Source organism: Pteropus vampyrus, unplaced genomic scaffold (genome assembly GCF_000151845.1).
Source record: "Pteropus vampyrus isolate Shadow unplaced genomic scaffold, Pvam_2.0 Scaffold11, whole genome shotgun sequence".
Lineage (NCBI taxonomy): Eukaryota > Metazoa > Chordata > Mammalia > Chiroptera > Pteropodidae > Pteropus > Pteropus vampyrus.
This window is the reverse complement of record NW_011888792.1, coordinates 444829-463298: the sequence shown is the minus strand read 5'-3', so window position 1 is coordinate 463298 and position 18470 is coordinate 444829. Positions and strand designations below refer to the sequence as shown.

Here is an 18470-nt window from a genome sequence, read left to right as displayed (position 1 = left end):
CCCAGGCTAGCGATTCTCTCTTGTGATACTGGGCAGAGGCAGCAAGATGATTTTGCCCAACTGTAGGCTGATGTAAGGATTCTGAGCATGTTTAAGGTAGGCTAGGCTAAGCTATCATATTTGGTAGACTAAGTGTATTAAATACATTTTCGACTTAGATTTTCAACTTATGGGTTTATCAGGACATAACCCCATCATAAGTCAAGGAGCATCAGTATATTGTCTGTCTTGATACCACTACCACACTGGCTTGATTACTGTAGCTTAAATCAGGTTGTGATAGCCCTGAAACTTTGTTTTTAGATTTCAAAGTTATTTTAGCTATTATACATCCTTTGAATGTCCATAAACTTTAGAATCAATTTGTCAATTTATACAAAAAAGTCCTACTGGGATTTTGATTGGAAATGCATTGTATCTATAGGTCAATTCAAGTCTTCCAACTCAAAAGCAAGGTATAAGTGGTATTTTTAATTCAATTTTCAGTTTATTGCTACTACAGAAAACAACTGTTTTTTGTATATTGATCTTGTATTCTGTAGCTTTGCTAAACTCAATAGTTCTAGTACTTTTTTATAGTTCTTTTTTTTTGTAGATTCCATTGGATTTTCTACATGGATAATCATGTTTTATAAAAATAAGTGTTTTATAAATAAGTTTTTCTTAATCTTTTTAAATCTGTATGCTTTTTATTTCTTTTTCTTGCATTGTTATACAGGCTAAAACCTCCTTCAACTAAGTTAAATAGAATTGGTGAAAGCAGATATCGTTATCTTGTTCCTGATCTTAAGTGGAAGGCATTCAGTCTTTCATTATAAATATGATGATAGCTATAGGTTTTTCAAAGATACTCTTTATCACATTGAGGACATTAATTTCTATTCGTAGTGCTAAAAGTTTTTTTCTTTAATCGAGAATATTAGATTTTGGCAAATGCTTTTTCTGCATATACTAATATAATCATATGTTTTTTTCTTTTTTCTTTTGTTATATGGTGAATTGCATTTATTAATTTTCAAATGTTAACCCAACTTTTCCTTTTTGAAATAAAGCCCACTTAGTAATATATTATGTTTTTGATATTGTTGGATTTTACTTGATAATTTTAAAAAGAAAATTTGCACCTACATCCTCCTTATAGGATGTGTTACAGCTTGCAATTATTTTGTTTATTTTTCTTTCAAATGGAACATAAACTTCTTAAGTATAGTTTCTAGCAATATAAAATGTGTTTTCTCTACCATTTTATCTCCAACACCTAGTTCAGGGCTGGCATGTAACAGCAAATATTTTGTTGTTGAAAGCAGCGTCAAGAAAGGATGCTGGAGAAGTACTGGGACCTCATCATCAAGGGTCTCATCCATGAGGCTAAGGAATTTGGGTGTATCCTGGAGACACTGGGAAGACATTGAAGAATTTTGAGTAAGGAGCGACACTCTAGTGATTAAAAAAACAGATTAAAAGGGAATTAGCCTGGCGACTGGGAAATCACTTTCCCAATTATTGAGGAAATCCAGTGGAGGGATGTCAAGGGCTTCAATTAAGGCAGTGGTCATAAGATGGAGAAGAAAGAGGTGTGAGTGATATTAAGAAGGTAGAATGGAGACCACACAAGGGACTTCACGTGAAGGGAGTGTAGAGAAGGATCTAGGATACCATTAATGAACTAGTAAACACAGGAGGAGTTTGATTGGGAGATTGGAAGGACTTGTGGTGTTTTGGGGCTATGGGACAGCCCAGTAGAGAAATCAGACAGCAGCTGAGCACATGGGTTTGGAGACCTCTGCTCCAGAAATTATGGATTTGGATAATTCATATAATAGGTGGTAATTAAAGCCAGGGGCATGTTGGGAACCCCTCTTCTATAGCACCCTTTAATTACCTTACTGAGGTACTTGCCACACTGTATCACATAATACTGGCTGCTTTCTCAGCTAGACTGTGAGCTTCCTGAGGACAGAGGCCAAAGATCTTTAGGGCTAGCACTGTGTCTGATAATTCATTGGAGCTTAGTAAGTATTTGTTGAAGAGTTTGAATAATGGCTCTGACACTTACTGGTTCTAAAACTAAATAAGTTGCTTAACTTATAAGTACTTCAGTTTTCTCATCTGTAAAATGAACAAAATATCCAGCTCATAAGTTTAAGTATAGATGAGATCAAGAAAATTCAGCACCTCCATAAGTGTTAGTTCCCTTCCATAACTGAATTGAATCTAAAATCTTTTAGGGAAAAAAGAGCTATAGATAAAATCTTTTCAGGTTTTGAAGATTCCAGCAAGAAAAATCTTGGGTCCCTAGTGAGGTCTCATTTCTTCATGTTTTCCTCATTTCCTTTAATAATAATAACTAAGCATGTTTGCTATATTTAAAACACCAAAAGGGCAGTTGTTCTTTAGAGAGAGAAAACTATTATGAAAACTCTGTTATAATCATTGCTAATGCAGTTAAACATAAAAGAACATCTGACAAAGCCACAGATCTATTCCCCAGTTTTACTTTGAATCATTAGAGTCAAAAACTGAAAAGTAAATATCATCTTCGATATTGAATCTAGTAAAAGTCATAAAACACATGTAATGGGGGAGACTTTAGTTTTAAAAAATATAGTTTGTTTTGAGTGCTAATTAACCTAATTATTAGCCTGGCTTAGGAATAATATTTTAAATATTTTCTCCAGGTTTCTTTTTATCCCCACCTTGTAGTTAATAGAGTTCCTTTTCTAATGCATTAAAGATTTTTTTTTGAGAAGGAATACTTAAATGATTAGTAATTTTGGTTAGAACAGTGCTAGATGAGCTATTTCTTTTTAATTGCCAAGAGCAGAGAATGAAAACTATGTGTATGTGGGAGTATTCATTTCCAGCTGATAATAATGTACTTGAGTTGCTAAACTAATAATTTAACATTTTGCTAATAAAGAGATATTGACATTGTGATTATTATAAACTTATGTGGAATATTGTGAAGCTCTGCTTAGTGGGGAAAAAAAAAAAGAGTTAAGAAGCCCAGGTTCAATATTTGATGCTGACTCACTTTGTCACCTCAGGCAAGACACTTAACTTTGGGCCTTAATTTTCTCATATGAAAAATGAGATTGGACTGTTTTCTGTCTGCTTAAGAACTTCGATGATTCTAGTTATGTGAATATAAAATGAATGATGGTATAATTTGTTTTGATAGAATGGTGAGTCAGTTGATGCATGCACCCAAGTGATGGAATCCAGTATACAACTTTATCAGTTTGACTGTGAGACAAGCGCAGATTTACATAGACCTTAGGTTAGTAATGGCCACATGCTTTACCAAGGGGTTCCCATCATGATTGTTTTAAAATCATGATTCCTGAGCCCCATTTTAAATGAGAAAGTTTTTCGGAAAGTATTAAGGGCCAGTGGCAGAAGTCTGTCACCTGGATTTTCATCTCTGTTCTGCCACTTATAGTAACTGGTGACCAGTGGGTCTCTCTGCAACTCTCTCCCCAGCTGTAAGTGCAGGAGCAAAATTTCACAGTCAATGCTGTGCCTGGTTTCTAAGCGGGGCTTTCTTGGGGCCCAGGATGTTATGCTGATTGTCTTATGCCTTTGGAAACTTTTGACATTTAGGTTAAAGGAATTTTGGCCTAACTGATGACTTCCTTGAATTTTCTGAGGGGTATTGACTCATTATATGAAACAGAAAGGATCTCAAACTAGGTTTTTATAATTTTTCTCCTGGTCAATGAGAGCTCACTATCCTGACTCTGTATCAGAACCTTCCTTCTCCTGCTGCTATTAAATTTGACTTTAACTACATCTGAGAACTCTCCATTGCCCTGAGAGTCATGACCAAAAATGTACTAGCTTAATTTATTTCATTTCCGTGTATTTTTAGCTAATATGTGTACTTTTAAAGAGCTAATAAGAGATGAGTAATTACATTTTACTTAAAATCTACTTAATATTTTCATCTATATGGATGTTATATTTAGTATGTATTACAGGTGGCTATTTTAATAGCTCTTATTGCTTTTTAAAATGAATAAATTAAAAAATATAAGCCAAGACTATTTTTAAGCTATAGTTTCAGTGCCCCAGAAATTTATGTTTCTCAGAGACATTAATAGCTATTTATATAGTTAATTTGGCAGTGACTCATTAAAGAAATATATTTCTATTCTCAGGTCATCCTGAAATCACTAGTTTTAATCACAGCACTTACCTTCAGACACACTTCCTGTCATTTATAATTAATAACTAAATTATAGAGTAAAATCTACAATCTTGGGAGGAAAGCCAAGTAAAACGAGAATGAAAAGCCATTGCCCCACTTTAAATCTTCCCACATCAGACACAGAGTTAGCTTGGAAAGGGAGAATTGTCTCAAGGGGCAGGTGTCACTTCTTATTTGTGTTTTAAGAATGTGTTCCTTATATTTAATTAGGTTTTTGTTTGTCATTTGTTAGAGTATTGTTTTCATTCATGTGTGGGGATGGTATTGTAGACAAGATCACTTCCTAATTCAGAGATATACAGATATAGATGTCAAATATCATTAATATTAACCTTCAGGGTATTTTCATATCCTTTCATGTAGTACATAAATATTATTGTGTAGTGAATTATTTCAAAACAGGCTCAAGCTACCTATAAACAATTTAAAAGAAATATTTTTTAGAGTATTTACATCAGCCATGTCTTCCAATGATAGTCCCCAGGTACAATTATTTAAAAAAAATGTATGGGTAAAATCTAAAGGTGCCGAGTTATATAACCATATAACTGAGCCCTAACTTTGCAGGGCCTTTCTCTTTCATAAACTGGGGATAAAATTATCTTATGAGGATTAAAAGAGCTCATGAATGTAAAGCGCTCAGCAGTGTCTGGCATATAGCAAGGGTTTAATAAATTGTAAAGATTATTTATTAATAGTATTTATTTTTTACAAAATTTATTACTTTTATTTTTCTCTTCTAAAGGAAGTATTATGGAGTTCTCCCCCTTTTCTCTGTTTCTTGTGATTAGCTGATACGTTATGTTCCTGCTTAGACTTTGGTAAAATTGTGAATTTGCCAAAGATAAGTTAGGCTCCCCTTCTTGTTGCCCACATCTTGTTGCCCCCAAAACTTCCGGCACCTGTGCCAATAGCACTGGTCCAGCACCCCCACAAGGACCCATTTCTGAAAGCTTCGGTTATGGCCGCTTTCACCACAGCCCCTCCAAAGGTGTAGCAGACATTGGCTTAAGCGGCTCAGTGAAGTCATCTTTAAGCAGATGAAAATAACAGAGCTGGGACTCCTGAGATCTTGATTCTTAACCAGTTTGTTCATTTCTTTGGCTAATTCACTTTTTTAGACTCCCAAATCCACAATCTGTGGGTTCTTGTAAAGATTAAATTATAATGTAAGTATAAGGACTTTTGGAAAGGGTATGCAGACAATAGTTATTATGAAATTTCACCTTTAACAACTCAGTTCAAGCAACTTCCCCAACAGAATTGTCGCTGACAGAATGCTGCCCCAGCCCTGCTCTCCCAGGAAGGTAGAATTAATCTTACTCTTTCTTGAGGCCCCACTGTACAGACCCCTGTCATAGCATCTGTTCGTTTGCATTTCTGCCTCCACACATTAGGCATTCTTTGTTTTAAACTTACAAAATGTGATTTTTACACTTTCATAGAACAAACAGAACCAACATTGATTCAAGTTTCAAATTGGTATAGCTGATTTGTATGCTACCATGTGTAATGTTCTACCATCTTTCCAGTAACCTCACATTTTTCTCTTTTCCTTTGCTATGTTGAAATGTTGAGGAGATATAATAATTGCAGGACTGGGCACATTGTGATGTGGAGAGTAAGGGGTCACATCTCCGCAGGGGCCTCCCAGAAGCTGTAAGACCATGTTCTATATAGCTCTGAACACCTGGTGTCTAACACAGTATCTGATACACAGCAGAGGGATAATAATGGCTGAGTAAATAATTTAAAGAAAATTCTTTAATAGGGACTCTGGAAGACTCAAAACCTTCAAAATCTAAATGAATTTCTAATAGTAAATATTCAGATTCCATAACAGGAGATAACACATCACACTATCTACAGTGCATTGGCCACTCAGTATTGTTCTAAGTGCTTTTCCACACACAAAAAATGTGAGACTAGACAAGGATTCTAAAAAGCACCCCTTGTCATCATTTATCCAGTCTTCTTTTAAAAGTCTTCTTTTAAAAAGATAGCAAAAAAAAATTGTTGTTATAAGAGTTCTTTATTTAGTTATACATGTTTTAACTATAATGAACTTTGGTTTGTTATGACTTTTGTTATCATGAATTTATCCTACATATGAATTCAAATGAATCCAGCTCTTCCTGTGGGTTTTTTTTTTTCTCTAGTAGTCCTGTCTTAAATAACATAGGGTCCAGTCTTTGAGTTTTTATCTGGCTTCATAATAAAGCTTTGCAGTTGGTTCTCACCATCTGGATCGCAATGGGAAAAGGGACTTTCATTTTGCAATTATTTTAACCTTGGTCAATGGAAACTTTCTTTAGCTTTCTGTGTGGGTTAGCAATTTAAAGTTGCGATATCCATAGAAATCGTACTTCACTGCAGGCCTGTCATAGAAGGTCTGAGTTAGTAAAGGAGTGAACTGGGGATCTCAGGCAGAGAATGTGAGGACTCCTCCTCCTGCTACTTCACTGAGAAGTCAGGAAACTTATTGTACTCAATTCTAAATGTTTAATGTGCAGAAAGAGCTGTATAAAGCCTAAATGATGGTGGTGGCAGAGGAAATTTTGACCTTGAAATATTGTTTCCTTTCTTCTTTGGCCAATGAAGAAATTAAAGTTGTTTCTTTTCTTTAAGGGAGTAGTTAGTCTGTATATGAGAACTGTTTTGAGAATTTTATTTCCACATTGTAATCTCTAATTAAATCTCATTCACAGAGATGTGATTTTTATATCACAAATTCCTTTTTTCCCTGTAAAATAAGAGATGCTCGTTTGGGTACACTTATGTGGAAGCCTTACCCCAGCGCTCCCTCCTTGGCATTCCAGCTGCTCTTAGCCTCTGGCTGGTTTCTCACGCTCACTAATGTCCCTGGCATTCTGTTTGGATAAAGTTGTTTCTCCTTTGTTTGCCAAGTGTCTCCACTGAGGACTCATTGCTCACCTGTTTGTTGTAAGGTGTTATTAATAAATGTGAAAGTCCTGAAGTTTACATGATTCCTACTTTTTTAACACATAAGAATGGATTGATTCAAGGTTATCCCTGTGACAGTGTCACTCTCACTCACTTGCATTGCATTGAGAATAACCCTGAATTGCCCAGGGGAATGTATCAGGAATAGGAATGTCATCTGTCTTGTGTAGCATGGAAGGAGAAAAAAAAAGTTTGAATAGTGCAATATTAGAGAATAAACTCTTTGATCAAAATGTCTGACTAATTTTGTAACCCACACAGGGCCTCTCATGATGCCTCACACGCAGTAAGGGCTCGGTACATTTCCTGAATGAACTAATGAGTGCAACCCAATAGGTTAACGCATTTTCCAGACCAATATTCTGAAGAAGAAAAATAATATGTGGCATTTTGGGGTTGTTTTGCATCACATTTCAAAAAAAGCAAATATCTTTTTTGTAAAAGGCTTACTATAGGTGGAAACTGAGTAGTGCTTTGCTCACCGTCAGCCATTACCACTGTCCAGAACCATTAGATACAAGGGTCACTTTCATAATCCACCATTGCAATATCATGCTCTCGGTTTTTCTGCATAGGTGGTTCTGGTGAAATTGTTATCACAAGTTATCACCCTTAAATCTAACCTATTCTGAAGGAATAGGTGGCTGATATTGTCATTTGAGGACTAAGAAATATTTGTCTAGACATTTGATCCAATCTGTATTTTTATTGAATGTGTAATTGGCGAGAAAATAGCAAAGACAAATTTAAATGCTTGCATCTCTAACCTTGTCACAGCATCTGAGCATTCATTCATCATCATTATCTTGGATTCCTACAGCCAGCGGACTTCATAGGAAAGCAAGCACTGAAACAGATTAAAGCCAAGGGGCTGAAACGGAGACTGGTCTGCCTCACCTTGGCAACGGACGATGCTGATCCAGAGGGAAATGAAAGCGTCTGGTATGATGGCAAGGTGAGTACTAAGGAGTTTGTGACCCGGGCCTCTGCTGTTTTTCTGCAACAGAAACTCTCCTTGTTTCTGTTTCCTTTTAGAGTTTTTGCTATTTATCTATTGGTGGGATGACACACTTTTGATTTCTGAGCTGACATTCAAGAAACAGAAATTAATTAACTTAAAAGAAAATGAAATGCTATTCATTCTTGAAAACGTAAAATTCTATATGCTATGATTAAAGAAAATAAACCCAAGGACCTGAAATACATGGGACAATGAGTAACGTATGATTTAATGGATAAAATCATCTACTTGCTCACCACATCCATATCTGTGAATGCAAGAGATCGGTTTTATAAAGAATTTGGTGTTCACATTTAACTTCTTCCAGAAGTAGGCAATTCTAACCTTAGCACTTAGCAGAAAAATATTTCCAATTGAAAACATCTGGAAAGTGAAACCTTAAAAAAGTAAAATGAAATGTAGAAACCACTTGATTCTTCAGGAAGAGTAAAATTACCTTCTCACTTTGGAATGTTTCATTTCTCTATTGGTATTCCGTAAAACCAGATAACTCACCCATAAGACTTCATTGTCTCCACTCTTTACAGCTATTTGTAAACCCCAATTTAGTTCAAGATTTTGTTGTGTTTTGGCTGGTGTTATCAGGCAGGTGGGAACTCAGCTTAAATCATGAGATGAGCACAGGGCCTTCATCTAAACAACAACATGTCGAACAGAGTCTGCCTGGTTAACACCCAAAGCCTCAAAGAGATTCCATGCCTGGATTTTTTCTCACACATTGCAGCCTGCTTGATATTTGTTTCCATTTTCCCAAACTCTTCAGTGAAAAAAGAACCTGAAGGTGGGGAAAGCCAATGGCATCAAATCAGCCTTTGGATTACTAAAGAAATGGCCACTTAGGCTGGGACCTGAGTCACTTTGACATAGAACTAATGTCTACAGAATTCCTACTGTGTGCTGGATGTTTTTCGTGTACTCTCTCATCTAATTTTACCACACCATTCCCAGATATGTATGATCGTCTTCATTTTAAGAAGGCTGATTGTTTTGATGAGGCTTTAGGGCTCAGAAAGGTGAAATAACTTGCTTGAGGTTACACAGCTCATGATTGAAGGAGCTGATTTCTGATCCAGGTATAGTTGAACTTTGAATTGCTTATCCTTTCTTCTAAGCCATGTTGAATACTGCAGTTTGCTCTCTTCTCTGTCTCTGCTGATGTCCCACTGTAGTCTCTCCAGCACTTAATTATATACCCACATTTCTTGCACATCTGAGTTGTAAGTGGATGTTATCAGACATTATGAAGCCAACAAACTTTTCTCAGATCTTAAGCTCTTTCAAACGCCTCACCTTTCATGGTGCTGAGTTTGTTCTTCTGTTTGAACCGTCTCTACTCTTATCTCACTGTCTCCCTTCTTCTTTCTGTTCTAAGTCTCTGGGTTAGCCTTCTTATCTTCCTAGGCATTTCCTCCAATTTCAAATCTGTCTACAATTTCCACTGATAACCACCTCTGCCATGAGTTAACTGCTCGACCTGATCTTAGCCTCTCTGAGCTTCAGTTTTCTCATCTGTAAATGAAGCCGTTGGAAGAAATAATGTCTAAAATTCTCTCTATCTATAATTAATTTTCCCCTAGTCATTACATTTCCCCCTCCTCATCTTTCTTTTGTTTTACATTTTCACTCTATTCTCATCTAGCTTTCTCAGTCTTCTTAATACATTCAATGCCCATCCTCCACCAACTGTTTCACATGGCCATGAAATGGTAGAGAGGTGAGGCTACAATATTCTGTGTGCGACCTCACATCAACTACGATGACTGACAGATTTTTAGCCATCTTAACTATCATGATACCCAAGTTAAAGTTTAAAAAACTGGAAACCTGTACCTTAAACTTATACAATGTTATATGTCATTATATCTCAAAGCTGGGGGAAAAAAAACACTGGAAAACCAAGTTCCATTTTTGAATTTTATTTTCTTTGCTATCTCTGTGCACCGAGTTTACATGCTGTATGGTTCATCTTTGAACCATACAGCATGTAAACTATATGCCATCTGCCTACAGAGATGTTATATGCCATCTGCGTACAGAGATGTTAATCCAATCGTACAGTCCTTTATTAATAATATATCTGTTAAATTCCTGATAACTACTTGTTTGCTCTTTGGTGCTTAGTACGGTGATCATTTTATCATGCGGATGACCCTTTTGATCCTTTTTATACTGCAGAATGATATCAAATAGTTTGCTTTTTTATTTCCTGACTTTGTCTGGACCTTGTACTGCCTTTAGGATTTGGCTTCCATTCTTCCAGTGCTAGAGATAGGTTACAAAAGTATTTATATATTCAGCAAGGTTTTATTGAGTGTTTACTATGTGCTAGCAATATTCTATGTACTAGGGATGCTACAGTGAGCAAAATAGGCAAGAATCTCCTCCCCCATGGAGATTAGATTCCAGGGCAGGGAGAGATAGGCAATGAGCATAATAAATAAATGGCATGTCAGAGAGTGATTTGTCCCCTGGAGAAAAATAAAGTCAATTTGGGAGGTGGATAATGTTAGAGGGATAATGTTAGAGTGGGTAATGAAATTTAATTTTAAAAAATCAAGACATAAAGGTGAGAATGGAAAGGGCTTTCTTTAGTTATAAAAGCAGTTTTGCTGGGAAGTAAGTTTTGAAGAACAGTTTTTTGAGGAAGGAAGTTTGGAGAATTTAGAAAGTCTCTTTCATTATTACAAACTAAAACACACAGAGACTGCCAAAGAAATGCAATATATCATTCAATTTAAATTTCGTTACCTCCTTCAAAGGCCTTTTACTATATAATCTTCTCTAAGTCTGTTAGAGGAGTCTTTATGTCTCATAAGAGAAGAATGAGAAAAGGCTAAAAATAAATGAGGCTCGTTTATATTGGTAAGAAGGCCACTGTTTGATTTCACAAAGAGTATGAGAATGAGAATCTACTAGGCAGAAGGTGAGGGAAGGTGTTTTTGTGATTCACTGAGCAAAAAGAAGCAATGGATTTCATTGAATCTGGAAGATTTTTAAGGTAGAACAATATAACATTTATGCTAGGAAAAACCTTTCCCTGGAGATTTAGTAATAGGATACGAGGAAAGGCCAGACTTCTAAAAAACCCTCTGGGCTACTAACTCTGAGAATAGAGAGAAATTAATGGAGAAGTGAAAGTAATCTAACAAAAGCAAAGCATTCAATAAATATTTTAAAATAGCATTCACTTGACCCAGCAATTGCACTTCTGGGTATTTATCCAAAGAAAACCAAAACAATAATTCATAAAGATCTATGCACTCCAATATTCATGGCAGCACAATTTACAATAGCCAAGATATGGAAGCAACCTAAATGCCCATCAACAGACAATTGGGTAAAGAAGTTATTGTTCATATATACAATAGAATATTATTCAGCCATTAAAAAAATGAAATGCTACCATTTGCAATGACATAGATGGACCTAGAGGTTATTATATTGAATGAAATAAGTCAGACAAAGAAAAATACCATATGATTTCACTTATATGCGGTATCTAAGGAACAAAAAGAACAAATTAATCAAAAACAGACTCACAAATACAGTGGACAATTTGGTGGTAGACAGAGGGGAGGAGTTGGGAGGCTGAGAGAATGGGGTGAAGGGTTAAAAAAATACAAATTAGTAGTTGATTGTTGGGCACGGGGAGCATGGCAGAAGGAATGCAGTTAGCATTAATATGACGGTTAAGTGGAGGGCCATGGGAGGGAGGGAGCTATTGGGGGGATCGTTTTATGAACATTATAGATGTCTAACCAATGTACTGTATACTTGAAACTAACTTAAATAAATAAATTTATTAAAAAAAATAGTATTCACAAAATAAATATACTATTTCTTTAACTTAATAATGCAGAAATAACTGCAAGACAATCACTGCTGGGATTTTAAGAGATGGGGAGGCCTGAAGAAATGGTGTACACGGTCTTCAAAGAGCCACTGTGGGATTTTGATCCAGTGAGTTAGGGGATTTGGCTGAGACTTGCTCAGGCCTTTTCCTGTTTTCTTAAGATGCCCAAGCAAATCAGGTTAAGTTTCCCAGAGCTCCAAACACAAATCTCTGATCTACAGACTGGGAAGTGAAACCCAAGTTACCAAGACAGTTTTTCATGAAGCAATGATCAAAACTCTGACTTCCCTGACCCGAATCACTGTCTTATATCATTTAACTATGATCTAAAGGAGAAAAGCAATTTTAAAACATGTGTATCTCAACAATATTTTGGCAGTTAATAATTTGCAAGAGAGAAGCTTTTACTAATGAATGCCTTCATGATAGAGTTTTGGTTTTTTTTTTTTTTTAATCAATCAGTTCTCACCATTAGTTCAGAAATGATGTGGAGAGCTTTGGATTTGCGATTTCAATGAGATAATTAAAAACTGGAGCTACAGAGATAGGAGTCTGTATTTAATGGCACAGATGTATTAGCATCTAAAAGACTAGATATGCTATAATAAGACTGTTGACTCTAGTGGATTCTTTGCTGAAGCAGCTGAAAGATCACCAGGCTGATTCATGCGCATGAATGTTTCTGGGCACCAGCTATGAACAGCCCACTGTGCAAGACTGTAAGGATTAGTGTAATGTTGTGTAGCCAGAAGAAGCCATGTTGAGTTGGGCTATAAATCATGTTTGCTTTTGTTGTCTTCCTTTTACATTTTTAAATGTGGTGTTTTAACTTGGCATGTCTGTATCTTATTTTTTCTTGCATTTTAATCTACTTTTCCTTCTCTTTCATCCTTTACTTTAGATCTGGTTTCTACTAATCTTCTTATCTTCTAAATCAGGCTTGTTATATAGTTTTGTTTTGTTTTGTTTTGTTTTGTAGCATAAAGCTTTTGTTTTCATCTCCCAAGTTTTGATACCTTGTTCAATATTTTTCTTTGGTTTGCCATCCCAAGTTATCCTATTGCATCCTCAATTTGGATTGTTCACACCTAACTCACATCTCCACTCATCCTGGAAGGTTTCATCTCCCACCGCTACCTACCAAATTTCACCCATCTTCAAAGTGTAGGACGAATCCTGGCTTAATTATGTTGATGGCCTTGACTTTCTGGTTACATTTTCTTGTATCTCTGTGTTAATTCCTCAAAGAGGCTAGAAGCTTATTGACAGTAGAAATCAGGCCTCTACTAATTCTCTAGACTATCTAGCAAAATGTTTTGTACATGGTAGAGCTAAAGAGGGTTAAAGTGACATTTACTTAAATGTCTTGCAATTGCCAGGAATTATTAAATACTCGAGAATGTTCACATTGACTATAAATTAATAAAAAGTTTAATTTAGCACAGTTTTAGCAGATCATTTTCTGAACCCCAACAGAGACAGTTGACTAAGTTTGCATTTGAGTTTTTAGATTTTCTTCCTTGTTTTTACTATTGCCATGCTAGTTCGATAATAGAAGAGAATTTTTTTAAGTTTAATATGAAAATAATCCATTCTTCCTCTTATTAGATCTCTTGGCATGAAACTGAGCAAAATACTGCCAAGTATTAAGGAACTAGGTGTTATTATAATTTAAAAATGGAAAATGTCAAAGTAGTATAGATACTTTGAGAATTACTTTCATAATTTTAATTAATTTTCTCAAAAAAGTGAAGTTTTTTTCCTGGTGTTATACACACATACAGCATATCATAAAACTTTCAGCTTGTAAGTTGAACTTATATTTTAAGTGTTTTTAGCTGGAGAGGAGGAGCACAGAGATGTGACCGAGATGCTGGAGAGGTTCGGGTCTTGTGTTTCAGGTGGTTGGCAATACGACGTCTGGAAGCTACAGTTACAGCATCCAGAAGAGTCTGGCTTTCGCGTACGTTCCTGTAGAGCTAAGTAAGGTAGGACAACAAGTGGAAGTTGAACTATTAGGCAAACATTACCCAGCAATCATCATACAAGAACCTTTGGTATTGACGGAACCAACCAGAAACCGGCTTCAGAAAAAAGATGGAAAGGAAAAAATTTGAAAAAGACCTTCAGCAATCAACGGAACTATGGTTGTTATATGACTATACTCAAAATTATAATTGACTTGTGAGGGAATAGGGGAAATCAAGAATTCATTTCAAAATCACCAAAATCTAGATTAAGAAATTTACTAAAACCTTTCTCCTGTTTTCCAAGCAAGATAGCATAATGAATTAATGATTTATTTTGTTATTTCAAATGAAGAAATTCGAAATGAATGTTTTTTTCTCCTATATTGTTGTTTATGAAATTCAATCGATAAAACATTTAGATGTTAAACAATTATTATTAAAACTGAATTAGAAGATATTATATAATTTTAGGAATATATGCATATGGTTCTTATTAGCTGAAAAAAATTAATAAATTACATTTTACATAAAAACAAATGCAATACTGTTAATGGATTCACTGTATTGAAAATATTTTCTTAGTTTTAATTTTTAGGAATAGTTTTAATTTTTCATAATATATTTATGATGGAAATAGTAAAATTTAATATTGATATATAACATTTTCTTTAATTCTCTGAAATATTTATTTTCTTAATGACTTCCCTGAAAGCAGCTTTATGGGATGTTATTATTGTCCTTTCAAAGGTTGTTTTAGAAGAGAATTTGCAAAAACGAACAGTCTTCCAAAGGAAGTGATACTTGGAAACCTGAAATGAAGCTGAAACATAGATTGTGCCAGTACAAACACTGTTTGAATACTGAACACCTCTCTTTGGTAAAGAATTAATGCAAGTTGACATCACATTGTGCCATTCTGAATATCATTTCACAAAGCATTTGACATAACAGGTCAAACAAGAGCTTAAAAGCTAACAGCATTGCCCTTAACACTGTAAACAGTAAGAAAAAAATCCAATTAGAAATAATTCTTTGGTATAGTTCTGGAAATTATTTGGATTTAGTTTGAGTAAATAAAAATTTTTATTAAAGGTAGTTTATCATTTATAATTTGTTATACACTCGGTATACATTTATTGAACATTTCCATGGTATTAAATAAAGCTGAATGTGAAGCATAATAAGATTCTGTAATTAGAATAGATTTTCAAATAATTTTTAGCAAGTTTTGAAATGTTTCATATTTTTAGCAAGTTTTGAAATGTTTTTAGCAATATTTTAAATGTTTCATAAAAGTAATCATATATTAGAACTCTTCAACATGCCATTCATGCCTGTTTGACATGTCCTCTTAAATAAGAAAAGGAGGAAATCCCTTTGGTAATGAACATTTCCTAATTATCAAGAATTATCCAGACCATATATCTTAGTTCTGTTATTAGGTACTCATTAAAGCCTTTGGATGGGAATCAAGAGATCCCAATTCCCATTTTCTGTCTTTCTGTAGTCCTATATCCTTAGAGTATCTATTTATTATCACTGGATCTCTCTTCTGCAAAATAGGCTTTTCCAGTTTTTTTGATGCTATAATCACAAGCTATCATGAAAGTACAGCATCAAATTCATGCCATACAGTTAATATAGAACTAAAACAGATCAACAAAAGAATAGAACATTAAGATGAAGATTATACTTTTAAAGAAATCCTACCTATAGTATATAAAAGAAATTTACATACTAGTTTCCTTTAGAAGTTGCCCTCATTCCTTCTTTTGTTGTATGTCAGGTGCTATTCGGTTTTGTAGGTCACTCCAGTACCCCACTTCTACCCAGGTACCAGGTTTGGCATCAGCCAATCCAGAGGCTGACCAATGACCTACAACACAACCTGGCTATGGAAAGATAAGTCAAGTTAACCAGATTTCCTTTCATGGAAATTTGAACTAGGAACCATCAGAGAATAACCTGATTAGTACTAAAAGCTAAAGCTGAAAAGATGCATAGAAAGAGAGGCCTAGAAGCTTTGTGGTGAGGAGAGTTCCTAACAAGGAGAGAGGCCCTGAAAGAGAGACAGAGAGTGTGAAAGACCATTTCTTGAAGCTCTCAGCTCCTACTGGCCTATCTTAGGTGAGAACCTTGACTAAAAAGAGCCTGTTAAAACCACTATCTTCTGGAAAGTGGACCATATACTCAGAGAGGCCTCCAAGGAATGGTCCTATGATTAGTATCAGCTATGGACAGCAAACAACCAGCATGCCTGAAAGTATCCTAGTGACGTGCAGGAGTCATGTTTACAGCTTAGAAAAAAATGTTCTCAAGAATGTGATGGTAAGTTATAGTTCTTCTCTTGTTCTTCTCTTGAGCTTGGAAACTTTCTTGGAACTGCAAAAGCACTTTCTGGTCAACACATTATGAAATGTTTATGGATGTTATGTTACTGAGGTTCACATCCTAACTAATCTATGTCTTTATTCTCTTCTGCTGATAGGAAAAGCGACAGAAAAAAAAAAAAAAACATTTTAAAGTGTGCTGTGTGGGACATTAAATAGCAGACAGATTAGATTCCGGAATTTTAGTAAGAGGATTTTGTGCATACTTAAGTTGAACAAAAAGGAAGATTGACATACAGCAGCTATGAAAGGAAGAAGTTTTAGCTACACAAATAGCATCCGTTAGCCAAAATCTCAAAAAAGCAAAGAACCAAAAATGAAGTTAATCGTATTTTCTTCTGATGAATCCTCAAATAAAAATACAAATGATCATCATGCCTTTATTTCTCTGCCATTATTGAATCTTTAGAATAGTACGATAGTTTAGAGAAGCTACATATGAACTATAAAAAAGAAACACATTACTTAATTATAATTTCTCCAGGTATAGATTTTGGAAGTATTACCTTGTCATGAAGCATAGAGGTGACAGACTGGTATAAAGGCTACTAGACCAAAAGCCAGAAGACTTGCTTTTCCCAGCTCTGCTGGCAACCAAGCACAGACTACACATCATCTACCAAATTCTTTCTTATATTTAAAGTTCTATGAGTAATTGCTTTCCTTAGTAAAGTATTCATTAGTCTACACACGTTTGTTGAATATTTACTACAGGCCAGGCAATGGAAAAGCAACAAACAGGCATGGTTCTCGCCTTTATGGAGTTTATAGACTAGAGAGGTCAAGCATTTAACTACAACAACAAACAGTATATTTTCTTACAAACTGAGGCGTCATGAAAACTAAGGGGAGAGAGCATTTCGAGAAGGAATGGATGGTGTCAAAAGATAAAAACTATCAAGATTAAAGGCTGAAAAGTGTCCCTTGAGTTAAGCAACAAAGCATCATTGGTGCTACTGGCATGAACTATTTCAGGATACTAGTGAGGGGAAAAGCCAGACTCCAGTGAAAAATGAATAGGAAGGAGGTAAGGAATTAGAGATAGGGAACATAGAATCTTACCATCCAAGAGCAGCTTCTTAATAAGATAGATTATAAAGGGTATCAGATAGAAAGCATTCAGGTGCAAGTAATAAAATACTCCGTGAACAGCAGTTTAAGCAATTATTTATTTATTAAATCACATACGGGAAGTTTGGAGGTGGGCTCAATGACATCATTAAATATCTCAGTTCTTTCCTCCACTTTGTCAAATCCTCCTCCCCTCAAGCCATTTTAAATATTTTGTTCTTGCAATTGTTGATGTGTTGATCATCTACCCATCTATTTCAAAATAGCGCATTTTTATTACCTTAATTAACACTGTATTCTTCATGGAAATTAATTTAAAGAACCCCAATAAGTTTGCATGGTGGCAGATGATCACTAGACTTAGTGCGGTGATCACATTGTAAGGTATATAAATGTTGAATCTTTATATTGTACCCCTAAAACTAATGTTATATTATAATATAATATTAACTATACATAAATGAAAGAAAGAAAGGAAGGAAGAAGAAGGAAGAGAAAGGAAGAAAGAAAGAGAGGGAGAAAGGGAGGGAGGGATGAGGGAGAGACCCATGCCTAGTTATACCACAGGCCCCTGACACTCACACACTCAGCTACGAGCATTTATTTCCAGAGTAAATTCTTTAGTGTGGGAACCATTCAAGTTTCTTCATGCATAGTTTGGGGTCTTCAATTCCTGTGGAACTACTTATCCTACATCTAAACAGTAGGTTGGAAATAAACAAGGACAGCAGAGTAATTGTAAATACAAAGAAGCAGATGTTGAGTTTCTTAAATTCTGTCTTTCTATCCCCTTGATTTATCCCCTTGGTTCTGTGATCATTTAGAATTTCTATTTACGTTTGTTATTTACATTATGAAATGGCAAATTGTGAGGTATATGTTCAGTAAGTACAAATTTTAATTCATATGTGAAATATTTACTGATTTTGAATAGTACCTTTAAAATTCAAATTCTTTTTAAATTGTGAATTGTGTTAAAACTAAAGAAAGA

At 35.1% G+C, this 18470-nt stretch overlaps 1 protein-coding gene across 1 annotated transcript in view; it reads left to right on the top strand.

Moving 5' to 3' along the window:
• Window positions 1-14677, top strand: part of DMGDH (dimethylglycine dehydrogenase) — a 61386-nt gene extending 46709 nt beyond the window's left edge. The window contains exons 15-16 of the mRNA XM_011377285.1: window positions 7995-8129; window positions 13950-14677. Coding sequence (XP_011375587.1) covers window positions 7995-8129; window positions 13950-14165 — 351 coding nt within the window. The 3' untranslated portion in view covers window positions 14166-14677. The remainder of the gene's footprint in view (window positions 1-7994; window positions 8130-13949) is intronic.
• The last annotated feature ends 3793 nt before the right edge of the window (window positions 14678-18470 follow it).